General features: G+C 42.7%; 1 protein-coding gene across 7 annotated transcripts in view; it reads left to right on the forward strand.

Moving 5' to 3' along the window:
• The first annotated feature begins 2,257 nt into the window (after positions 1-2,257).
• Positions 2,258-27,268, forward strand: part of coro2aa (coronin 2Aa) — a 57,238-nt gene continuing 32,227 nt past the window's right edge. For 4 of the 7 annotated variants that reach the window (XR_014610665.1, XR_014610666.1, XM_084188531.1 and 1 more), the window contains exon 1: positions 2,294-2,596. Coding sequence is in view for 4 of the 7 variants with exons in the window: in XM_084188531.1 (XP_084044657.1) it covers positions 2,582-2,596 (15 nt within the window). In the remaining 3 variants the exon portion in view is untranslated. Of the gene's footprint in view, positions 2,597-22,786; positions 22,906-25,496; positions 25,586-27,268 lie in introns of those variants that run through there. The other 3 variants (XM_084188530.1, XM_084188529.1, XM_084188533.1) reach the window with 3 other exon arrangements.

The following is a 27,268-nucleotide window of genomic DNA, read 5'->3' on the forward strand; positions in this document are numbered from 1 at the left end:
AGTATTGTAGGAGGGAAGTGGGCAGTACATTGACCAGGAGCAACTGGATGAACAAGTTGATGTTGAACATATTTTAGAATGGAGACTATTCCAACACTTTCTTTTCTTTAAGCTGTACTGTATCAGCGTAATTAAATTAATAAAACAACTATGGTTGTTATATTGTAGTGTGAGTGTAATACCCCCCCCCCCCCACCCCCAGTCTTTGAGACAGCAAAGGCCTAGATTTGAAGGTCCTTTAAAGTGGTGTGATATGGAGATCTTTCTTATTTCACTTTCCTTGTCATGTGGTCTGCATGGTTCGGCCGTTCAAATGATAGTGTTGATTAGGGGAAAGGTAATGCCATCCAAATCATGTTTAAGAAATACACAAATGTTTATTAAGTTAGAAATGACCCCCCGGTGTTTGTGAAAGTGTGAAAAAGGACACGTATCATTTTCAAATGTTCTACCAGCAAATTATGGCATTCGCTACAGAGGATATTCCATACCTTAGTATGTAGGTAAATCATATTTTATGCACTACGTACAATAGCACTTGGGTATATTTTTATGACAAGAAACATTACTCTCTACGGTAGAGGGAGAGAGAGAGAGACTAAGTTCAGCCTTGATGCTACAGAGAGGCGTTTTAAATCAAAATGGTTATTGTGCAGTATGAACCCAAGAACACACCCAATAAATATGACATTATTATGATTGTGTTCCTATGAGGTAGGTGTTGCATGTTGAGTTATTAGCTGTTACTGAGCATGACACTACCATTCACAATTTTTACAGCCCATAATTTGATCCTCTTGGAATAACATGCATGGCTGTTGAGAAATAAATGTTCATGCACAGTAACACAAAATGAACAGTTGTTCCATGATACATTCCATATTTGAGTGTGTGTATACAAACCCCCTGTGCCACATTGACAACATCATACAAGTTCCTACCTACATGAGATGTTCTCTGACACATGGGACAAGATAATGATAACCCATACATGTGTTCTAGGTCTAGTCTGTGAGGGTTGTTCCCTGCTCTAGACTACCTACCTATTATCACCCTATTCTTTGTCTCTGAAATGTTCCCCTCAGGGTTCCCTCCCTCTGTTCATAAATTATCATGCAGTTACAGTGTACCTCCACTTGGGGGAGACAAAGCTTCTCCAGCGCGTCACTTGTTTGTATAACATGGATTAGGATGACGGATGTAAACAATACAGTATGAATGACTGTTACATCAAATGAGATTATGACGATAATTTATTTGTAAGAGACGCTTGAGTAAGTAGGTCTGTAATCCTATCAATTGTATAGTTGCAGATGTTAAATTATTTTTGAATGCATAGGCCTTGTTACAAAAGAACATCAACGGCAGCATACTATTTCTCACCTTGTTACAATTACAGTGAAAGTAATATTTTATTGCACCTTTTCTAGTGGCTAAATTTGTATTTATTAGAATCTCCATACTCTTCCTGGGGTCCAGCAAAATTAAGGCAGTTATACAATTTCAAAAACATTACAATACATTCACAACAGATTTCACAACACATTAAGTGTGTGCCTTCGGGCCACTACTCTACTACCACAAATCTACAACACAAAATCCATGTGTACGTGTGTGTATAGTGCGTATGTTAAATGACTCGAATACATTCCTTATATGGCCCAGGCATATATGTTGTGTGTTGGAAGACATCACTGTAACTGGTGCCAGCATCCAGCCAGCATTGACCCATATGAGGGAATTACTTTACAGTAAATACTTGTTTTTAGACGCTTCACTGGATTATATGCACTATGATCGTCCTGTAGCGCGCGTATGCCACCGGCCATTTATAGGCTACAAAGCGCGTTCCAATGAAATAACGCAAATGTCAATAACTTTAATGGTGTTAATGTAGTGGTGCTCTTTACTTGAGTGTGACCATATTGCTTAGCTGCCTGTCATTGTTTTAAATATCAATGGCCCTGTGAGGTCACAGCTACGTCGCCATCCATAGGGACCGTCCACGATTGTTCCCGGTGTTACCTTATAGCACGTGCTCTATGCGTCAATAAAGGGGTCCCTTTTTAAACTGGCCACGGTGGACCGAAGGCGAGCAGTCTGTACATTGCAAGGCAAAGTCTAACCACGACTTTGGGACGGTTCGCCAGAGGACCAGACGACTGAGAGAACTACAATAGCAACCCCACTCTTTGTGGGAGAGAGGGCCCCTCTTCTCCCTTCCCTCCGCGGCTGTGAACATCGCTGTCTCCACTCCACCCCTCCTAGGTTGGGTTCCGCAGCGCTTTACCTCGCTTTTCTATTTTTTTCATCACTGCGGTGAGTGTGTGTTTGGGAAGCCTGTGAGCTCACACAGAAAGACCCTTATGGTAACCGCCTCAATCAAGCCGACCGTCATGATTTATGACCGTCATACAGCTGACATGTAAATCGACTTGCCAGCCGGCTATCAAAACCGAGCCAGACATTCAAGACATAGGGCAAATTAAGACACCCGCCGCAAGAGAAGCACTCCACCATCCATCCACGTCTGCAGTTCAGTCCACTCCGGAAAATCTTTCCACCTGCCCACACATCTTATATGACCGTCTCAAAGGTAATAAGTTGTTACATTGTATCTACCGCTCTATTCTTGACAGCAACTAATGTTACCAGCGGCTCGCCGTAGAAAGATTAATGTGGGTTGTTACATTAATATCGTAGCCTAGCCTAAATATTGTTTTGAAGGACGGTTTATTTAGCTTGACTGACCGCGTGGCTATGTCCACAGCACTGCCATGCGGATGTATGTAAGGTACTCACTCCTGTAATGTAGAAATAAAATTAACACAAATGTATGATAACTAGTTACCAAATTGACAACAATATACGCATTTTAGGGCATGTTTCAGGGTGCATTGAAGGGACTGGCAGGCGATGTTACAAAACACCCAGGTATCGCATTCAGGGCGTTTTACTGTACTACTGATGCCTTCATCAGTTCACCAGAGATGGAGTACCATTGCTCCATAGGGTGACACAGAGGAAGACGTAAACAAACTTGAAGGCAACATACTTGGTGTTTTGAAGCAAGGTTTAATGCTGAACATGTGTAGGCGAGTGGTGGGATGGAGCCAGGACTTGTCTCCTCACTCACTGCCTCTCCCTCTGTCTGAAAGTGTAGTTAGTTAGTTATAAGGCATGGCATGAAACAAGTCTCCACTTGTTTTTACCCAAGTGTAATATGTAGGCTTAAAAGTAGGCTACATTAGTAACCCATGCATTATACGAGAACCGCATGGCTACTAGTTTGTCTTGAAATGGCAACCTGACAAATATTTTGCTTAATTTATTGAGTTAAGAGTTTTTTGGGGTGATGAGGTGTTGGTGAGGCAATCCAATTAGATACTGTAGCGATGTATAAATGTTATAGTCTTTCAGGCTAAAGGGAAGACTTGCCAAATAATGCATTAGGAAAATGTATATTATCGCCAGAGATGGTGAAGAACGCTTTTGTAGCTAGAATACGTTTTAAATCCTTTATTTAAAAAATCATCCCCTTACAGCCAATATTGAAGATAAAGATTAGGACAGGGTTTCCCAAACTTGGTCCTCGGGACCCCGAGGGGTGCACGTTTTGGTTTCTGCCCTAGCACTACACAGATGATTCAAATGACCAACTAATCATCAAGCTTTGATCATTTGAATAAGCTGTGTAGTGTTAGGGAAAAAAAAAAAAAGTGCACCCTTTGGGGTCCCCAGGACCGAGTTTGGGAAACGCTGGGCTAAAGGGAAGACTATTGAACACAGGGGAGGATAACGATTAGAACTTCATGTCTTGCAGCAGACAGTTAATCAGTCCTATCCTCAGTTGGCCGATAGTTATACCCAACATTGGTTAATGGAAGGTGTAGGTAACAATGCATGTAGCCTAGTAGATAGAAACACACTTCTAGTATTTTTCACACTCAGTGAAATCTGGGCCGCCAATGCTTTAAAGCTGGGCCATAAACCGCTGGCCCATATCTGCGGCATGTTATTACTAAGACAATCAACAAAAACCGGAGGTTCTCTGTGCGTCTCAAATGGCACAGAGAACTATGTAGTGCACTACTTTTGACCAGGACCTATATGGCTCTGGTCAAAAGTAGTGCACTATAGGGAATAGGGCGCCATTTGGGACGCACATTTCTGGCTTTCACACCCCTCCACACTGCCCGTTTATTAACTGTAGCTTCTATGTCACAGGGTTGTGACTGGTTGCAATGCCCTTTTGTATGGTGCTTGTTACACTGTTTGGCATTCTGGGTATCTCACTCTTGGCTGAGACTTTGGGTTTTTCTGTTCAGTGCTTGACATGCCAAGCAAGTCGTTATTTAAGCTTTTTCTACTAATAGCATGTTCTGACAAACATAGTGGTCAATTTCGTACAAATTTGACCAGACATACAGTACCAGTCAAAAGTTTGGACACACCTACTCATTCAAGGGTTTTCCTTTATTTTTTACTATTTTCTACATTGTAGAATAATAGTGAAGACATCAAAACTATGAAATAACTCATATGGAATCATGTAGTAACCCAAAAAAGTGTTAAATCCAAATATAATTGAGATTCTTCAAATAGCCATGCCTTGATGACAGCTTTGTACACTCTTGGCATTCTCTCAACCAGCTTCACCTGGAATGCTTTTCCAAAGTCTTGAAGGAGTTCCCACATATGCTGAGCACTTGTTGGCTGCTTTTCCTTCACTTTGCTGTCCGACTCAACCCAAACCATCTCAATTGGGTTGAGGTCGGGGGATTGTGGAGGCCAGGTCATCTGATGCAGTACTCCATCAGTCTCCTTCTTGGTCAAATAGCCCTCACACAGCCTGGAGGTGTGTTGGGTCATTGTCCTGTTGAAAAACAAATGATAGTCCCACTAAGCCCAAACCAGATGGGATGGCGTATCGCTGCAGAATGCGGTGGTAGCCATCCTGGTTAAGTGTGCCTTGAATTCTTAATAAATCACAGACAGTGTCACCAGCAAAGCACCCCCACACCATAACACCTCCTCCTCCATGCATTACGGTGGGAACTACACATGCGGAGATAATCCGTTCACCCACAACGCGTCTCACAAAGACACGGCGGTTGGAACCAAAAATCTCAAATTTGGACTCCAGACCAAAGGACACATTTCCACCGGTCTAATGTCCATTGCTCGTGTTTCTTGTCCCAAGCAGGTCTCTTCTTCTTATTGTTGTCCTTTAGTAGTGGTGTCTTTGCAGCAATTCGACCATGAAGGCCTGATTCACACAGTCTCCTCTGAACAGTTGATGTTGAGATGTGTCTGTGACTTGAACTCTGTGAAGCATTTATTTGGACTGCAATTTATGAGGCTGGTAACGCTAATGAACTTATCCTCTGCAGCAGAGGTAGCTCTGGGTCTTCCATTCCTGTGGCGGTCCTCATGAGAGCCAGTTTCATCATAGCACTTGATGTTTTTTGCGACTGCACTTGAAGAAACTTTCAAAGTTCTTGACATTTTCCATATTGACTGACCTTCATGTCTTAAAGTAATGATGGACTGTTGTTTCTCTTTGCTTATTTGAGCTGTTCTTGCCATAATATGGACTTGGTCTTTTACCAAATAGGGCTATCTTCTGTATACCTTGTCACAACACAACTGATTGGCTCAAACGCATTAAGAAGGAAAGAAATTCCACAAATTAACTTTTAAGAAGGCACAACTGTTAATTGAAATGCATTCCAGGTGACTACCTCATGATGCTGGTTGAGAGAATGCCGAGAGTGTGCGAAGCTGTCCTCAAGGCAAAGGGTGGCTATTTGAAGAATCTCAAATATAACTAATATTTTGATTTGTTTAACACTTTTTTGGTTACTACATGATTCCATATGTGTTATTTCATAGTTTTGATGTCTTCACTATTATTCTACAATGTAAAAAAAAATTGTAAAAATAAAGAAAAACCCTTGAATGAGTAGGTGTGTCCAAACTTTTGACCGGTAGTGTATGTACAGTCATGTATAATATTTAACATTTTGTACGGTAAGTATGTAAACAGAATATAAGTGACCCATATTCAAGTTATTTACTGTAATACTGCTGAATGACCTCAATAGAAGGACCATGCAGCAAAGTACAGCAACTTTATTGTAGCAGGAGGTATCAAAGTCCTCACTAAGAGCTCTCTTGATTGGAGGCGTGGCCCTGTGCAAACATGGCCTTGAACCTGAGTGCTTTGTAGCCTACTTACATTTGATTGACAGATACAGTCTCAGAGAAAACATGGGACCTAGGCTAGCTAGCATATATCATTCACTGTTGAGTAACGAAAATAGGAAATGGTTTATGTTCTGTATTGTGAAATCCAGAACTATGTTAAATGACGTTCCCCTGACTACCGGTATGCAATAAAGAGTAACTTGTGTTTGAGTTCTGCTACATACAGGAAGCTGACATACATTGATGGTGGTTGAGAAATTGCTGAAGTCGGTCTTTCTGTGTTGCACACACCGGCGCTGTTCACTCTGAAGAATGTATTAGGTCAGTAGCACATCCATGGAATGTTGGCTGCAATCAGCACATAGGTGAATAAACCAATGAGGGGGTGGTGTTGTGTAACAGGGTCAGATAAGATACTGTAGAGACCACAGAGGAACAACACAACACGTGTGCCTCAGTTGATAGAGCAGGGTGTGGGTTCGATTCCCACGGGGGGACCACTACCAACAAATATGAAAATGTATACACTAACTACTGTAAGTCGCTCTGGATAGGAGCGTCTGCTAAATGACGAAAATGTAAATGTTCTGTGGTCAGCCTAGTGCCCAATCTTTTCCACTCTCTTTACTGTGTCTCTATTCTAATTTGGGATTAGCCAACATTTTATTTACTTCATGGAGGAAAAAATTGCCTACTTGACTTGGCCAGTTAGTCATAGTGGTTGACAACCGTTGTTATGTGTGTGTGCCTGTGTGTGTGTGTGTACGTGCCTACGACTCTGTGTTTTGCGTTTAGACACTTAGGAACTGAACAACTCTATACAAGAGGGCCTGAAGGGGAATGATGTCACCTCATGTCCTTGGTTGCCTCATTGTCATGGATATCTAGTCTGTTTGCAGGAGGAGACATGAACACACTGACTGACTGACTGTAAATCTGTCTCACTCCGTCATGCCCCATACCATATAGCCTGCATGTAGACTGTGTTCATCCCTAGAGCTCTAACTCAGAGAGGGGTTATTTAGCTCTGACTCCATCCTTCCTCCTCCTTGACGGTGGTTTCCTATGGCTTCCCACTGATGATGCCCTGGCTGTCAAATCAAATCAAATTGTATTTGTCACGTACACAGTTTATACAGCAGGTATAAAAGGTGCAGTGAAATCCTTGTGCGCTAGCTCCCTCAACACTTCAGTACTATAATCAATAATAGTCAATAATAAGAGTCAAGTCAAATAAGAAATAATAAGTAATAGACGAGGTAATAAGCAGAGTAATATCCTGGTATGTACACAATAGGATATACAGAATATATCATTAATGTGCTATGTCAAGTATGACTGTATTTACCATATATAGTGACTAAAATGTAAACGTAAAATGTAGAGAGTCAGTGCAAATAGTCACTAAGGTGCAGGGCCCGGTTTCCTGAAAGCATCTTAAGGCTAAGTTCATCGTTAGAACCTTCGTAGGAGTATTGTTAAGTCTCCGAGCTGTATCCCAAAACCATCGTTACAAAATGGGCACTTGAAAACGCTTGTTATTTCCCGACCGCATCAGACCACTCGTAGAACAGCTAAGTGCGTCGTTAGATGCGTCTTTCCCTACCGCGTCACTTTATACACAGAAAATCTCTGCTAAACATAGAATCAAGATGTGTATCTGTCTCTCTGTGACTGCAGATAAAGTTGCCAATGTCTTTGCAATTGTTACAAACAAGCGAAGGATAAAAAGATGCTTCAAATTAAAACTGAGATGACTGCATGAAAAGATAAATAGCATTCCTTTAGTATAGGCTTCATAGGCCCATATATTTAAACGATATTGAAATAAATTTCATTTTCATTCAATTGAGTTTTATTTGGCTACTGTCTGTAATTTTTGCCGTTTTGCCTCAATATATTTCATGATTTGTAGCCTAATGTGCACAATGATGTGTCATCTGGATTTAGTGCATTATTATAGGGTAAGCATTAGAATAAGCCGCCTCAGGCCTCCTGAGTGACGCAGCGGTCTAAGGCACTGCATGGCAGTGCTTAAGGCGTCACTACAGACCCGGGTTCAATCCCAGGCTGTGTCACAGCCGGCCGTGATCGGGAGACCCATGAGGTGGCGCACAATTGGCCCAGCGTCGTCCGGGTTAGGGGAGGATTTGGCTGGCTGGGATTTCCTTGTCCCATCGCGCTCTAGCGACTCCTTGTGGCGGGCCGGGCGCCTGCAAGCTGACTTCGGTCGCCAGCTGGACAGTGTTTCCTCCGACACATTGGTGCGGCTGGCTTCCCGGTTAAGCGAGCAGTGTGTCAGGAAGCAGTGCGGCTTGGCAGGGTTGTGTTTCGGAGGACGCATGGCTCTCGACCTTCGCCTCTCCCCAGTCTGTACGGGAGATGCAGCGATGGGACAAGACTGTAATTGGATATCACGAAAAAGGGGTAATAAAATGAATAAGCCGCCTCGATGTTTGCAGCCATAGGTGATAATATCTCTCTAGGAGCTGATCCGTCATCAGTGTTGTGGAATAATTCTAATGTTAAGGTCAGATTTGAATGGAGAAAGCTGACCTGAGAGCAGCGCTGCCTTTCTTTCGATCCTATCAGTATCGACACATGCCTCAACGACACACTTGTTTTGCGAAACACGTTACATATTCGGCCGTTGTAGGAAAGATGCATCATTAAAATACGTGTCAGCCTAAGTTCTATCGCTATCGGGATACCGGGCCCAGGTCTTTGCAGGGAGACAGCTAGGGTTAGCTGTTAAGTACTCTGATGGCCTGGTGGTAGAAGCTGTCTCTGAGCCTGTTGGTCCGAGACCCGATGCTCAGATACCGCTTACCAGATGGTAACAGAGTGAATGGTCGTTGGCTCGGGTGACAGGAGTCCTTGACGACCTTCTGGGGCTTCCTCAAACACTGTTTTGAGTATATGTCTTGGAGGGCAGGGAGCTCGCCCCCAGTGATGTCCATGGCCTCACAGAATGGGCTCGGGTGATTTGTAGGTCCGTTTGGCATTTTCCTCCCCTAATTGTTAGGAATTTGGGACTGTAAGCGCATCCTAGATCAGTGCCAAGGGGCTACCTGCAGGGCCGGACTAGCACAGCTACAGTTTTGTAGCTTATCTCATGCAATTCTACACATTTTGCCATGAGGCTGAGAGAATATTTTGCAGTTTTAAAGCTAAATTCCTACAATCTACACATTTTGCAATGGCTTATTTATTTAAGAAGGCAAGTCAGTTAAGAACAAATTCTTATTTACAATGATGGCCTATCCCGGCCAAACCCGGACGACGCTGGGCCAATTGTGCGCCGCCCTATGGGACTCCCAATCATGGCCAGATTGTGATACAGCCTGGAATCAAACCAGGGTCTGTAGTGATGCCTTTAGGACTGACATGCAGCGCTTTAGAGACCGCTGCCCCACTCGGGTCATTCTCACGAAACTGGGTCATTTTCCACTAAATTTCCTCTTGAATCACTGAGATTAGGATCTGTACTTATCTATTTCATAATTATGATTATGGTTTTTGATCAGATATTATGCACTGTACCATAATTCTCATTACCGTAACTGATATTTTTAAACATTGCTCCCCTAATGAAAAGGACTGAGATAAACATAACACTGAAAATACAAATATTTCAAATGACATTTTCAATATTATAACATTTAATCAGACATTTTCCCAATTTGAGCCATTTCTGTAATGAGAAGGCCAAGTGGGGTAAAGGGGGTGTTTTGATAATAAGAACCTAATTCTGAAGGCATATAACTTAACTACTCTAGAGGACTACTCCTCTAGATGATGCATCATGGGTGAATACAACTTATTATTATTTTAAAACTTATTGGAGCTTTTACAGGAACTTGAAAAGTGTTACGGTAATGAGATACAGACACTGTCTACAGACACTGTGTTAAACCATAACATGTATTATGTACAATATAAACCTCAACTAGTATACAATTTTTATGATTTATGGGACTACATAAATATATTTTGTGTTTTATTCAAATAAGTTAGCTTTTTATAAATATTTTGTATAAAATGACCCGATTTTAATTTAATCCATACTCATTTCAGTAATGAGAATTTGGGGTGAAAATGTAAAAAATTCTGGCATAAATGTTACCTTTATTTAACAGCTACACATCTTAGTACTGAGAATGATATTTGATTTTTGGAGATGCATCATGGTTTTTAAACTAAATTTGCTACAGACATTTTAAAACCGGTTTCATGAGAATCACCCTCATATGCTATCTGGGGGGGCCCTCGATTTCCAAGGGGCCCCGACCGACGTGTTCATATGCTATCTGGGGGGGCCCCGACCTGCCCTGCGTGCCGTTTCGGTAATCCGGCTCTGGCTACCTGGAGACATGATTTCATCACTCTGGACTCTAACCCCCACTCCTTCTGATTGTGTCGTTGAGCTAACACCATACATCTATTGTCTTCCTGGGTCCATTCTTCTCACAAAGGTCTGATTATTTTCCATGAGTCTCCACAGATGACGTTCCAGTGACTTGATTTATTTGTAGTGGAGAGAGTGACTGATTTCAAGATTACTGTGTTTTGTTGAGGTGACCTGAGATTGGTTTGTTTGAATGTTGTGGTTGTAGGACTGAACAACCAGCCATCACATACTCTCACATACTGAATTTTTATAGATGAAACTTTTGCATTGTTTAATCTCTTTCTGTTCCTTATTAGGCCCACATCTCTTAGATATAAGATTTGTTTGATGAAAGAATCCTATTGGGGCACCTGACCATTATGGCAGGGAATATTGTGGCTGAGCTGAGCCTTCCAAATACTGTACTGCACCAATTCCATCCAAGGGACCAATCTGTTGTTTGGGATGATTACTTCCCTTACAATGGCTCTTACTGAAATCCTAAAATGCTCTTACGTAACCTCCGAGCCATCTGCACGTGACAGACAGAGACCACCAGACTGCCACTGTCATAGTCGCTGACACACACACACACACACACACATACACACACACACACACACACACACACACACACACATACACACTCACACTGCCAAACTGTCCTCTTCAGTTGTCATTACCATAATATGTTATTACCGTAACACGTATTCACGTGGCAGTTTCTGAAAGTGTTTGCTTACATGTACAGGATGTGCTCACTTTGCGCTATGCTCCCGTGCTGTTATGTCATAGTTGACCGACGTCAGTCATGAAGGTTGTCATGGACGTTTTCCGACACACCAGCTGTCCAATCCTGACGGATTATCCCAGATGGGTGGGCTACAGTAGTGGTGGACACAGGGAGACGGAGAGGGAGGGGATTACTTTAAAAATGGAGAGTCTCCTCCCTTACATTTTCCCAGCTCCAATCCTGCTCTGATTTGTATTCCCAATGGTATTCCCAATCCCAACAAATGTCCAGGCTGCTGAGATGTAGGCTACATGTGGGCCTAGATGTTTCCCGCTTGTGTCCAAAAAGGAAGGCCTTCTGCGACCGCTGTAGCATCTTGTTGATTACAATGGGTCTGTTTCACCCGCATGCTACTCAAAAATGCTTACGGCTGGTTCCCTTATGCTAACGTGTCCAGTATAGTTTGGCTGTAAGTGTGTTAATCAGTGCATTAGGGTATTGAGTGAATTGATCTTGATTCTTGTCATAATGGAGAGAACTTCAAGTGGATGATCTCTCTGACAGTAAGTACCCAGACCTTGGTCTTCCAGAAAACAAAAACAGCAACTTGACCCAGAATCATTCTTCACTCATTTGAGTGTCTCGGAAGACCTGCTTAGTTGGTACAGTCCTTGTTCTATGATGACTCCTGTGTCTCTAAATTCAATTTGTTTTACACTTAGTTGGTACAGTCCTTGTTGTATGATGACTTCTGTGTCTCTAAATTCGATTTGTTTTACATTTAACATTGTAAAAAATGGTGTGTACAGAGAAACCATGATACAGATTTCTCAGATACCTGTGAAGGAGATTCATCTTTTACAACTACCGTACTATTCAGTGGGCCTACGTATTTTGCTAATTGGTACAAAACATTGTGTTTATTTATGTTTTCCTTTAGGATGTAGTCTGAGCGTCACAACCTTCTTGCCCTTTGTGCTGTTGTCTGTGCCCAATAATGTTTGTACCATGTTTTGTGCTGCTACCATGTTGTGCTGCTACCATGTTGTGCTGCTGCCATGTTGTTGTCATGTGTTGCTACCATGCTGTGTTGTCATGTGTTGCTACCATGCTGTGTTGTCATGTGTTGCTACCATGCTGTGTTGTCATGTGTTGCTGCCATGCTGTGTTGTTGTCTTAGGTCTTTATGTAGTGTTGTGGTGTCTCTCTTGTCGGGGTGTGTTTTGTCCTATATTTTTATTTTTAATCCCAGCCCCCGTCCCCGCAGGAGGCCTTTGCCTTTTGGTAGGCAAGTCATTGTAAATAAGAATTTGTTCTTAACTGACTTGCCTAGTTAAATAAAGGTTAAATAAATAAAAGCCCAGAAGGTGGATGGGGCAGTGATCTATTATTCATAGAGAGGAGGAGTAAAGAGGGGAATTGACATGTTATTCCTCTGTATTGACCAGCCAGACCCTTAGTGGCCCTAATGGTCCTACCTCAGAAACAGCCTGTCAAACCAATGTGTTCACTGTTTCTTGACATCTGCAGTCCTGGTTATACTGTTTGTTTTGGTGCTTTAACAACTGTTCCCTGGACAGCTTTATTGGTCGGTCCATAATAGTCAAGGTTAGGGCCCGGGTTGAGAAGGCTGATCCCAAATCTGTTTTCAAGGAGGTAGTGAAGTGGAGTGGTTAGGCCTTAGTGCAGCAGCCATTTTCCCTCTGCAGTGAGCGGGACCACACCCAATGTCTCCAGGCTAATAGTGTGAGCAACTTGAGTAGTACTTTGTCCAGTCAGCAAACAGCTGTGAATACTGTAGTAACCATATCGCGCCACACTAATGCAGTTAGCTAATGGAAGAGATCTGATTAGCGAAAGCATCAGACAGTCTGATGTCATCATGGAGCTTGTTGTGGCCCTCTGGGATCCTGTAGCTGCTGTTGTTAGTGAGATGGATAGAGGGGTTGTATGAGCATAGTATAAATGCAATATAATCCTCCTGGTGGCTCAAAGTGTAATTTACCTTGGCTGCAGTTATTATGGTTTGGCTGGATGGGTGTCATTAGTGAAGCTCACTGTTGATGTTGGAATAGTGCAGTAAATGACAGGTGGAGATCTGAAGTTATGGGAAGGGTGTGATACGGCTACTTGCTCTTATCACCTCCACTGAATAATTAAACATTTTACATTAACTAGCATCAAATATTTATGTTTCATTCCAATTAGGAATGAGGCGAAGAAAAAAAAACACGGAGGTTGTAAAAAAAAAAAAAAAAAGCCAACGCATGAGAGCGAAAACCTAAAGAATTAATTTGATGTCATAACCTGTTTTCTAGCTGATATTCATTACCAGAGCAGCACTACACTTGGTTTCAAGAACAAAGCCAATTTAAAGCCTGACAGATATCCAACTTTAGATTCTACGCAGCCCTTTTCCTCTCTTTGCTATCTCCTGCTACTTTGACAAATTGACATTGAGCTCAGCAGAGTTTCGATATGCCGGTGTTACTAAAAGGCTTCTATGGAATGGGGTGCTCACTGCTCATCTGGGTAAAGTCATAGTTTTGAACTCGGTGACATCGAGTCAATTTTTTTAGTATCAGTTAAGGTTTACTGGCTAGAAGATAAAAGTGTGTAAAACTCTACACTCTGCCAGGGGCTGTAGCTACAGAGGCCCAGTCAGTCCTCTCAATAACAGCCAGAGCATGTCAGAATTAAGACAAAGAAATCAACCCCCTCCCCAGAGGTCCGGCCCCAACATGGCTCACCCCTCAGAGCTATAATTCCACTTCCTCCATACTTAACACTTCACACCACCGGTTATGTCTGTCCTTTACAAACAGCTCCCATGAACCCCAACTATCTGTTGTATTTTTGACTTTGTTTTGTTTTACCCCATATGTAACTCTGTGTTGTTGTTTTTATCGCACTGCTTTGCTTTATCTTGGCCAGGTCGCAGTTGTAAATGAGAACTTGTTCTCAACTGGCTTACCTGGTTAAATAAAGGTTAAATAAAATAAAAATAAATACCTGTAGTAGCACAGGGCTTAATTCATTAGTTAGATAATCGACAAATGCACAATGGACATTTACCGGAATGGCTTCCTAAAGTCCCTGAGGATTCCAGATTGGTTCTATACACGAGGCCCTCTCCTCTCCATGTCTTTAATTGATTTACCCCCCCCCCCCGCTTTTTACTGTAAGTCAATAAAGGGATTGATTTAGTTTAGAGTTTGACGGACGCATCTGATATTTGGCCTGTAATGCTTTGGGGGGGGGGTACAGTCTATCTAGTCGGCATGGATGTATTGTCATAATAGAAAAGGATGACTGAGGGAAATAAAAGTTGTGTAACGATGAGATCATAGTCTATATTTTAAATGTTTCAAATCAGGCGGTTTAAAATATTGGTTTTCTTTTTATATTTCAAGCATAGGTTTAATTGGCTATTCGTCATTGAAGTGAACTGAAATTCGTATCTTTGGACCTGTTGAAAGCTGGGCCAATAAATCTGTTTAAGGCTGTAAATTGTTACGAAAGAGTTGCTAATATAGGTTTCAGTATCAAGCAGCAGCCATATCATGATATCATTCAATGAGCAACACAACTAATAAGAAGGTTAACACCATGGGGCTTTAAATGAGTCACCTCTGGCCTGGAAGAATCAACAGAACCAGCTGTACAGACACCAACACACCTCTGACTCAAAACCACACCACAGGTAGTAACCATATCACAGGTGAGATCATAGTCGTACAATGTGCTTTACATCCAAAAAAGGACTTTCCATAAGGGGAATGAACCCCTTGATCTGAAACCCAGGCTCTCATAGTTTTACACTTTTTCTTTTGAAGACGATGTCAAAATATAATGCTGGATACTTTGCGCTCCATGCCATCATTTTTCTATAGCCTATAATGTTCTATAACTCGTCTATATAGTCCAACTTACTTTATACAGTGGGGGAAAAAAGTATTTAGTCAGCCACCAATTGTGCAAGTTTTCCCACTTAAAAAGATGAGAGAGGCCTGTAATTTTCATCATAGGTACACGTCAACTATGACAGACAAATTGAGAGAAAAACATCCAGAAAATCACATTGTAGGATTTTTAATGAATTTATTTGCAAATTATGGTGGAAAATAAGTATTTGGTCACCTACAAACAAGCAAGATTTCTGGCTCTCACAGACCTGTAACTTCTTCTTTAAGAGGCTCCTCTGTCCTCCACTCGTTACCTGTATAAATGGCACCTGTTTGAACTTGTTATCAGTATAAAAGACACCTGTCCACAACCTCAAACAGTCACACTCCAAACTCCACTATGGCCAAGACCAAAGAGCTGTCAAAGGACACCAGAAACAAAATTGTAGACCTGCACCAGGCTGGGAAGACTGAATCTGCAATAGGTAAGCAGCTTGGTTTGAAGAAATCAACTGTGGGAGCAATTATTAGGAAATGGAAGACATACAAGACCACTGATAATCTCCCTCGATCTGGGGCTCCACGCAAGGTCTCACCCCGTGGGGTCAAAATGATCACAAGAACGGTGAGCAAAAATCCCAGAACCACACGGGGGGACCTAGTGAATGACCTGCAGAGAGCTGGGACCAAAGTAACAAAGCCTACCATCAGTAACACACTACGCCGCCAGGGACTCAAATCCTGCAGTGCCAGACGTGTCCCCCTGCTTAAGCCAGTACATGTCCAGGCCCGTCTGAAGTTTGCTAGAGTGCATTTGGATGATCCAGAAGAGGATTGGGAGAATGTCATATGGTCAGATAAAACCAAAATAGAACTTTTTGGTAAAAACTCAACTTGTCGTGTTTGGTTTACAAATAATGCTGAGTTGCATCCAAAGAACACCATACCTACTGTGAAGCATGGGGGTGGAAACATCATGCTTTGGGGCTGTTTTTCTGCAAAGGGACCAGGACGACTGATCCGTGTAAAGGAAAGAATGAATGGGGCCATGTACCGTGAGATTTTGAGTGAAAACCTCCTTCCATCAGCAAGGGCATTGAAGATGAAACGTAACTCCACCTTTCTATGTACTGGAACTCTATCTGGAACTCAGTGGCGGCTCCTGAAAAAATTCTCAGGAGGGGCAATTTTTCTGATGATTTAGGTGACCTACACACATTTAAAAAAAGATATGTCCAGCAACAACATGAAGACAGGGGCAGCATATAAGTCAATACCAGAAGCATTTATTGACTGATCTCAAAAGTGTTGGCTTACCAGGGTTGGTGGAGCCCTCAGTTTCATCTTTGCCTCGCAAAGCTAACTCAAACACTCCGCAAAACTTCACACACTGGATTAGCCGGCTGAGGATGTGGCGGTTCTTGCTAATGTCGTAGTAAATATATTTGTTATAGTGAATATGGAATATGATATGTTGAGTAAAATGTTGTGCTAAGATCTATTTAGGTCAGGAGCTGGTTATAAGTTATGTTCCTATCCAATAACAATGGACAAAAGGGTCCTATCTTGTCAGCCTTGTCAGCAGGTGGCCAAGGACAACACCCACGCCATAGGCCTCTCAGTTCTTCCAACTCACGAGTTCTTGCTCTGAGGACACACACACACACAAACACACACACACACACATCATCACTGTTAAACACACACACACACACACATCATCACTGTTAAACACACACACACACACAAAAATCCCCTCTCTTAGGCTGAACATTTGAAGACAGAGAACCCGACTCAGAGCCAATGCAACAGTGACAGTAGCCTGGAGGGGACCTCGCCCAACTCATCAGGACCAATCAGAAGATCAGAACTACTAGATTGAACCTACTTCATTTATTGCATAAAATGTCTGCACACAATGTTTCGGGGCTCTCTTCAGATAATAATAATAATAATAATAATAATAATATGCCATTTAGCAGACGCTTTTATCCAAAGCGACTTACAGTCATGCGTGCATACATTTTTGTGTATGGGTGGTCCCGGGGATCGAACCCACTACCTTGGCGTTACAAGCACCATGCTCTACCAGCTGAGCTACAGAAAGTGGATACTCATGGATGCGCATTGCAATTGTAAAATGTCAACACAATTGGAGACACCACGTCATTTTTGGAGACATGTTATTGACAGTAAACTATTGTAGATGCGACTGCTAACTAAATAAAACATTTTAGCTGGCTAGCTAATCATCTTAGCTAAATGTGGGGCAAACAATTCAGTTATTTACCGTTAATTTGAGGGATTGGGGTGAAAGAAATCGAGTTACATAGTGATACTTTACGATATACTGTATTGACAATATCGCAATATTTTAGCGCTAGTTGGCTGTACCTGCACCAAAACACCATTATTGTTCCTTCATAGCTTGTTCTCAATCTTTTCACATTGGGAGCCAATTTGTTTTCAGCACTTTTATTTCCATGACTGATCAAAACTCGTTCTCATGGCTTTCTGATCCCTCTGCAACAGACATATGGTGCGCAATAAAATCACAGTATCGAATCGCAATACGTATAGAATCATGAGACTCGCAATGCTGATGCATATATCTTATCGTGAGGTTCCTGGCAATTCCCAGCCCAAGTTCATTTGCCACAACAAATCTCTTCGCTAGCAAACGCAATGTGTCTCCAGCAATGTTTACTTTTTTGACGTTCTATGGCATCTCCACTTTCCAAGCATATATGACCACATGTAATATTTTGGTAAGTGATGCAAATAGTGAACTATGTAGGGCCAGGATGTAAAATATATGTAGCTGCAGCAATTTCTCTTATCTGATATGGTAAGTAATGGGGCTTGATTTATAGCTCCCTAAGAGTTTGACGAACGGGTCCGTGAACGCGATTGCAGATATCTTTACCTCTGAATAAACTGCCTTATATTATACAATTATCCACCTTGTCCAAAAGTCTCTACTTTTTCTCCGTTCTCCAGTAAACTTGTTTTATCAACAATAGTAAGGTTCAATGACACAGAAAGCAGTTCAATGTCGGGGTACAGAGTCGCTCTCTTACCAGGATCGCGGTCCGCTCTGACCAGGGTGAAGGTGGCCGGCTCCACCTCTCTGCCAGCAGCGTTTTCATTATTTAGTCCGTTCGTAGCGGGTATGTACACGATCAACAAGATCAGTCCAAAACCGAAGATCAGTCCAAAGCAGAATGTTTGCAGAATGTTTGTAAACTAAGTCTACAAATTAAAAACATAAAATAACGCCACACTGCAGGTCGCAACATAGACGCTGATAGCCGCCATTGTCTTAGTTACGTTCAACGTTACGTCACGTATGACGAAAGCGCGTAAGTGCATGCACACAGACACCCATAGAGAATGTATTGAAAGCTTTGAAATGTGAAAAAAATAGATTTTACATGACAGGCTATGAGAGACTTCTGGGCGATTTTCAACCTGACTGAAATCGCCCAAAAAACGGGCGGGGCCATTTGAAGCACGACTTTAGCCTGATTTGACATTTAGTGGCTGGCAGATCAGACGTGAACACTGATAACTGCTGTTGCCGTGATATAATTTTTTATAAATTTATAAAAAAAAAATATAAATTTTTATTTTTTTTATTTTTTATAATTGATTAGAAAAAAAATCCCTTCCTTTTCCCGTTTGGCAGTGCGTCGCCCATATCGCCCTATTGAACAAGCCGTCCCTGCTGGAACTTATTTTAATCTTCACCTGCAGTGACAAAACCGATCGCATCTCAAATCCATCACCTGTGTTGTGTCCGGTATGGACGAGTGCTGGCTAGGCAGAGAGAGAGATGCCAAACCCACGTGTTGCATCACTCAGAGATTTGATCTGCTTTTCTTGTTTGAACAGATGAACGCATAGTGTACATTGTGAGCTGATTTTTCATTTGCAGTGTTGTGTCGCAATGACCGATTTGTCAATCACTGGGTTATTATAGAGACCCTGGCAACAAATGGTGTTACAGTATGTTTCTAGCGTGATAACTTGAATGGTGTGTAGGCTAAGTTTACCTAACATCTACAAGAAAATCAAACCACATTCTCAAACTGTTAATAAATGCTGTTGCTACCTCGCTTTTACCATATCTGTGATGGCAGAAGAAAATGGCATTGATATATACAACTGCATGTTCCAATTTAGCTGTTGATTAGTTTATCTGCTGTGTGTTGTGGGAGTGGTCCCAAACCTCCTTTGCATGGCAAACCATCAAAGACAACATGGGAAGGAACATGTAAATACTAGCCAGAAACTTACATCCATTTGAAATACTTTTAAACCTTCTGTTGACATGTTTTATTATATTTGTGCATACGTGTTTGTATGGGTGCGTTACATGACATAGCCCATTTATTTAACCCTTATTTTACCAGGTAAGTTGACTGACAACACATTCTCATTTACAGCAACAACCTGGGGAATAGTTACAGGGGAGAGGAGGGAGGATGACTGAGCCAATTGAAAGCTGGGGATGATTAGGTGGCCATGATGGTATGAGCGCCAGATTGGGAATTTAGCCAGGACACCGGGGTTAACACCCCTACGCTTACGATGAGTCAGGACACCTGTTTAACTTCCCATCCGAAAGACGGCACCATACACGAGGCAATGTCCCCAATCACTGCCCTGGGGCATATAATTTATATATATATTAGACCAGAGGAAAGTGGCCCTCCAACACCACTACCAGCAGCATCTGGTCTCCCATCCAGGAACTGATCAGGACCAACCCTGCTTAGCTTCAGAGGCAAGCCAGCAGTGGGATGCAGGGTGGTATACTGCCTAACACACCCCTACAGGTAGGCTTGAGGGACTGACCTGTTCTTTGGTTGATCGGTCGAGGGTGACACCACCCTAAAAAAGGCAGGAAATGGTCATGTATTTACCTTTACTACGACTGATCTAAATGGATCTGCTTTTAAATGGTTGTTTCTGTGTACATTGGCACACAATAGCTTCAGGACTGGAGAATAGTTCTAACATTACTGGCCCTACCTGTGCAGCTGTAAAAGTCCCTGAAATGACATCAGCTGTTTGTACATCTGACTCTATCAGATTCGATCCACAGTACACACAAAGTATGCAGGATATAGGAAATAAAATAATAGCTCTGTCGGTGAATGGATTCAAATCATAAAATCTACAACACAAACTAAATACAGACTAACAACCGACACCCTAGAAACATCTAGGTCTACACCTACAAACAAGCAGCCATTCACACTTCCTCTATCCTCAGCCTCAAATAAAGCAAAGACGACAGACATCCAGACAGAAAGCAGCACTTTGTGCCTAAACCAGGTGTTTCTCCGTCAAAACAGAGCCAGGCCTCTCATCAGAAATGACAGTGAGGAAGGGATGGCCGTTATAGCTCAGCCGTGTCAAAGAGATGAGCCCAGTTTCCCACAGTAGCTGGCTATTACCTCGCGACTATGTGATCTGTGATTAGAGAGAACCGTTAGCTGTTAGATCTCTGGAAATGCTCCCAAGCTATTAGGTGATTTGTAGTCTATGATAATAGCTAAAAGGTGTAACCTAGCTTACCTACTCTAAGATTAATGCATGGTCCTAAATCGAACAAACTTGAGTTCATGATAAAAGAGGACAACCTGTACATTATACTGACTCCAACTGATGGACCAATCAGATAGTCTTATCTTGCTCTTTAATAAGCAGATTCTTGGTATTGGCCCAGACCACTCACTGTGTTGCGCTGATGTCTCGGTTGTACTCCTTTCCTTGGAAGAATGCTCCAGATTAGACATTGGCCAGATAAAAAGAGGGTTGGCAACGCTTTCAGTTGGTCCGATCTCAAAGGAAAACCTGCAATAGCTCACATCAATGTGTGTGGGTATAATATGCACAGTTCATCTTACGTAAGACGGTTTCCAAGAAATCACTCTTCAAGCACTCTATACAAGCAGGATTATCGTGCACACGTTGACGGTTGACCACACTATAAAAAGCCATTGAAACCCGGCTCTCTTGAACATGCCTCTTCAATACTATTGGATGGAGATTGACTCCCATTATTTATCTTAAATTAGTTTATATGGTGTCCTTGTCTGGTTAGCCTAATATACAGTAAACTCCAAAAGTATTGGGACAGTGACATTTTTTGTTGTTTTGGGTCTGTACTCCAGCACCTTGGATTTGAAATGATACAATGACTATTGTGATGAGTGTGATAGAAGGAGTCAGGCGCAGGATGGTAAATCACAGAATACAGAGTTTATTCCGTCGTACACAATTGCGCTGGATAGCGACAAACCAAAACAGGCACAGGGGAAACTATCTACCCTGGCAATACACGGTACGGGATACTCCAACAATATACAGGCACAGGGGAAATATCTACCCCGGCAATACAAGGTGCGAGTAGCTCCACCGAGCTACACTACTCTCACAATAAACAATCACCCACAAGGACAAGGGGGGCAGAGGGAACACTTATACACGGACTAATGAGGGGATATGAACCAGGTGTGTGTAATTGACAAGACAAGACAAATGGAGTGATGATAAATGGAGCGGCAGTGGCTAGTAAGCCGGTGACGACGAACGCCGAAGCCTCCCCGAACAAGGAGGGGAGGCAGCCTCGACCAAAGTCGTGACAACTATGACTTTAAAGTTCAGACCATCAGCTTTAATTTGAGGGTATTTTCATCCATATCGTGTGAACCGTTTAGAAATTAATGCACTTTCTGTCCGTAGTCCCTCCCCATTTTAGGGGACCAAAAGTATTGGGACAAATTCACTTGTATGTGTATTATACACAGGAGGCTGGTGAGGGGAGGACGGGCTCATAGTACTGGCTGTAATGAAATAAATGGAATGGTATCCAACTCATCAAACACATGGTTTCCATTCCAGCCATTCATATGAGCCGTCCTCCCCTCACCAGCCTCCTGTGGTATTATAGTATACATATCAATGTCCATTGGCCTCCCCTTGATGTTGATAGTGTTGTTTTGGTTGACCCAGGGTGTGTGTGGGAGGGATTGCTCCACTCCTGACTCCTGGAGCATGTTGTTGTACACATCTCTGTGTGATTGAGATGTTTCTTTCATCAACCACACTTAGTTGGACTTCATTCAGTCATTACCAGCTGGTGTGTGTGAGTGTGTGTGTGTGTGTTGCATGCCTTTGATTAGGATATCCTATAAAGCGTCTGCTAAATGGCATATATCTAGGACTTGGATTAGGTGGATCAATCACCTCCAGGTGTGTCTCCAGGTAGATGATTCCTTTCCTGCATCTCAGACAAACTATTTCTCTGACCTGTCTCTTATCTCTCTGACACACACCCAAGTCTAGAGGTTCAGCTGGACTTTGGACGTGTGTGTGTGTGTGTGTACGTGCACCAGATGAGGCTGGTGGGAGGAGCTACAGGAGGACGGGCTCATTGTAATGGCTGTAATGGAAGCAATGGAACGTAAGATGAACTGTGCATATTTTACCCACACACATTGATGTGAGCGAGTGCGACGCTGTGATCTATTGCAGGTTTTCCTTTGAGATCGGACCAACTGAAAGCGGTGCCAACCCTCTTTTTATCTGGCCAATGTCTAGTCTGGAGCATTCTTCCAAGGAAAGGAGTACAACCGAGACATCAGCGCAACACAGTGAGTGGTCTGGGCCAATACCAAGAGTCTGCTTATTAAAGAGCAAGATAAGACTATCTGATTGGTCCATCAGTTGGAGTCAGTATAATGTACAGGTTGTCCTCTTTTATCATGAACTCAAGTTTGTTCGATTTAGGACCATGCATTAATCTTAGAGTAGGTAAGCTAGGTTACACCTTTTAGCTATTATCATAGACTACAAATCACCTAATAGCTTGGGAGCATTTCCAGAGATCTAACAGCTAACGGTTCTCTCTAATCACAGATCACACAGTCGCGAGGTAATAGCCAGCTACTGTGGGAAACTGGGCTCATCTCTTTGACACGGCTGAGCTATAACGGCCGTCCCTTCCTCACTGTCATTTCTGATGAGAGGCCTGGCTCTGTTTTGACGGAGAAACACCTGGTTTAGGCACAAAGTGCTGCTTTCTGTCTGGATGTCTGTCGTCTTTGCTTTATTTGAGGCTGAGGATAGAGGAAGTGTGAATGGCTGCTTGTTTGTAGGTGTAGACCTAGATGTTTCTAGGGTGTCAGTTGTTAGTCTGTATTTAGTATTTAAAGGATCCCCATTAGCTGACAAGGTAGCTGTGACGAGGTGTGAATGAAGGAGTCAGGCGCAGGAGGTAAAACACTGAAGTCCAGAGTTTATTCCGTTTACATAAATAAAACGCACCCAGCGTCAAAACGAAACTATCACAAGGGAAATAGTCCACCTTGGCAATAACAAATGGAAGAGTAGCTCAACCAAGCTACTCGCTCTCACAATGAAACAATCACTCACAAAGACAAGGGGAACAGAGGGAACACTTATACACATACTAATTAGGGGAATGAGCACCAGGTGTGTGTGATTGACAAGACAAGACATGACAAGTGGAGTGATGAGAATGGGATCGGCAGTAGCTAGTAAGCCAGTGACGACGAACGCCGAAACCTACCCGAACAAGGAGGGGAGGCAGCCTCGGCGGAAGTCGTGACAGCAGCAGCTTTATGAGAATTGTCTTCGGGGTGTGGAACATGAAAGGGGGGTCCTGTGTTTTGCTGTCGCGTGGCTCTGGATTATAGGGCTGTCTCTGAGACAAAGGTGTGTCTACCGTGTGCGTTTGTTGCCTGACTAGAAGGGGTAGGCAATAGTGGTGCACACTGCTGGAGAGGTAAACAACAGTTTGTGCTGTAGATTTTATGATTTGAATCCATTCACCGACAGAGCTATTATTTTATTTCCTATATCCTGCATACTTTGTGTGTACTGTGGATCAAATCTGATAGAGTCAGATGTACAAACAGCTGATGTCATTTCAGGGACTTTTACAGCTGCACAGGTAGGGCCAGTAATGTTATAACTATTCTCCAGTCGTGAAGCTATTGTGTGCCAATGTACACAGAAACAACCATTTAAAAGCAGATCCATTTAGATCAGTCGTAGTAAAGGTAAATACATGACCATTTCCTGCCTTTTTTAGGGTGGTGTCACCCTCGGCCGATCAACCAAAGAACAGGTCAGTCTCTCAAGCCTACCTGTAGGGTTGTGTTAGGCAGTATACCACACTGTATCCCACTGCTGGCTTGCCCCAGAAGCTAAGCAGGGTTGGTCCTGATCAGTTCCTGGATGGGAGACCAGATGCTGCTAGAAGTGGTGCTGGAAGGCCAGTAGGAGGCAGTCTTTCCTCTGGTCTAATATATATATAAATGATATGCTCCAGGGCAGTGATTGCGGACATTGCCTCGTGTATGGTGCTGTCTTTCGGATGGGAAGTTAAACAGGTGTCTTGACTCATCGTAAGCGTAGGGGTATTAACCCCGGTGTCCTGGCTAAATTCCCAATCTGGCGCTCATACCATCATGGCTACCTAATCATCCCCAGCTTTCAATTGGCTCAGTCATCCTCCCTCCTCTCCCCTGTAACTATTCCCCAGGTTGTTGCTGTAAATGAGAATGTGTTGTCAGTCAACTTACCTGGTAAAATAAGGGTTAAATAAATGGGCTATGTCATGTAACGCACCCATACAAACACGTATGCACAAATATAATAAAACATGTCAACAGAAGGTTTAAAAGTATTTCAAATGGATGTAAGTTTCTGGCTAGTATTTGCATGTTCCTTCCCATGTTGTCTTTGATGGTTTGCCATGCAAATGCGGTTTGGGACCACTCCCACAACACACAGCAGATAAACTAACCAACAGCAAAATTGGAACATGCAGTTGTATATATCAATGCCATTTTCTTCTGCCATCACAGATATGGTAAAAGCGAGGTAGCAACAGCATTTATTAACAGTTTGAGAATGTGGTTTGATTTTCTTGTAGATGTTAGGTAAACTTAGCCTACACACCATTCAAGTTATCACGCTAGAAACATACCGTAACACCATTTGTTGCCAGGGTCTCTATAATAACCCAGTGATTGACAAATCGGTCATTGCGACACAACACTGCAAATGAAAAATCAGCTCACAATGTACACTATGCGTTCATCTGTTCAAACAAGCAAAGCAGATCAAATCTCTGAGTGATGCAACACGTGGGTTTGGCATCTCTCTCTCTGCCTAGCCAGCACTCGTCCATACCGGACACAACACAGGTGATGGATTTGAGATGCGATCCGTTTTGTCACTGCAGGTGAAGATTAAAAGAAGTTCCAGATAGAGTTCCAGTACATAGAAAGGTGGAGTTATAAAGTAAGTTGGACTATATAGACGAGTTATAGAACATTATAGGCTATAGAAAAATGATGGCATGGAGCGCAAAGTATCCAGAATTATATTTTGACATGTTCTTCAAAAGAAAAAGTGTAAAACTATGAGAGCCTGGGTTTCAGATCAAGGGGTTCATTCCCCTTATGGAAAGTCCTTTTTTGGATGTAAAGCACATTGTACGACTATGATCTCACCTGTGATATGGTTACTACCTGTGGTGTGGTGTTGAGTCAGAGGTGTGTTGGTGTCTGTACAGCTGGTTCTGTTGATTCTTCCAGGCCAGAGGTGGCTCATTTAAAGCCCCATGGTGTTAACCTTCTTTTTAGCTGTGTTGCTCATTGAATGATATCATGATATGGCTGCTGCTTGATACTGAAACCTATATTGGCAACTCTCTCGTAACAATTTACAGCCTTAAACAGACTTTATCGGCCTAGCTTTCAACAGGTCCAAAGATACGAATTTCAGTTCACTTCAAGGACGAATAAGGACAAATAAGTCCAGCTGTCGATGCCTGTTCTTTTCCCCCTCTCTCCTGTCCTCATATAGCTTAGCCTAGCCTATCCACGCCACTCTTATTGACCTGTTAGGCTAGCCTATCCACGCCACTCATATTGACCTGTTAGCCTAGCCTATCCACTTCACTCTTATTGACCTGTTAGCCTAGCCTATCCACGTCACTCATATTGACCTGTTAGCCTAGCCTATCCGCTTCACTCTTATTGACCTGTTAGCCTGTTCACATATCTCTTATTGACCGGTTAGCCTGTTAGCCTATCCACTTTGCCTTGCCTCCAGTGCAAAATGTGCAGTTATGTAATGTTTTTGACAGGGGCTGACGTGTAGCGATTACCAATGCCTCCCCGTCAGTGCAGCCCATGTGGAAGGATTTCTGTGGAAGTTTGGCGAGCTGCCAAACCAGCCTCGCTCCCTTTACATGACCACATTGTGCAACGTCTGCTTTTCTCCCTGCTGGATGGAAGCCTTTCATTTAAAGAGGAGTCAGTCTACATCTACCCCACAGATTAGGCCTACTCTTTGGTAGAGCAAGACACCACCACCTCACATTATAATGTACAGTGGCTTGCCAAAGTATTCACCCCCCTTGGCATTTTTCCTATTGTGTTGCCTTACAACTTGGAATTAAAATGGATTTTTGGGGGGTTTGTATCATTTGATTTACACAACATGCCTACCACTTTGAAGATGCAAAATATTTTTTGGTGTGAAACAAACAAGAAATAAGACAAAAAAACACAGAACTTGAGCTTGCATAACTATTCACCCCACCCCCAGTCTCAAGTCTCTGGAAGACTGAAACAGGTTTTCCTCAAGAATTTCCCTGTATTTAGAGCCATCCATCATTCCTTCAATTCTGACCAGTTTCCCAGTCCCTGCTGATGAAAAACATCCCCACAGCATGATGCTGCCACCACCATGCTTCACTGTGGGGATGGTGTTCTCGGGGTGATGAGAGGTGTTGGGTTTGCGCCAGACATAGAGTTTTCCTTGATGGCCAAAAAGCTCAATTTTAGTCTGATCTGACCAGCGTACCTTCTTCCATATGTTTGGGGAGTCTCCCACATGCCTTTTGGCGAACACCAAACGTGTTTGCTTATTTTTTTCTTTAAGCAATGTCTTTTTCTGGCCACTCTTACGTAATGC

Source organism: Coregonus lavaretus (genome assembly GCF_964263955.1).
Source record: "Coregonus lavaretus genome assembly, contig: SUPER_35_unloc_1, whole genome shotgun sequence".
NCBI lineage: Eukaryota > Metazoa > Chordata > Actinopteri > Salmoniformes > Salmonidae > Coregonus > Coregonus lavaretus.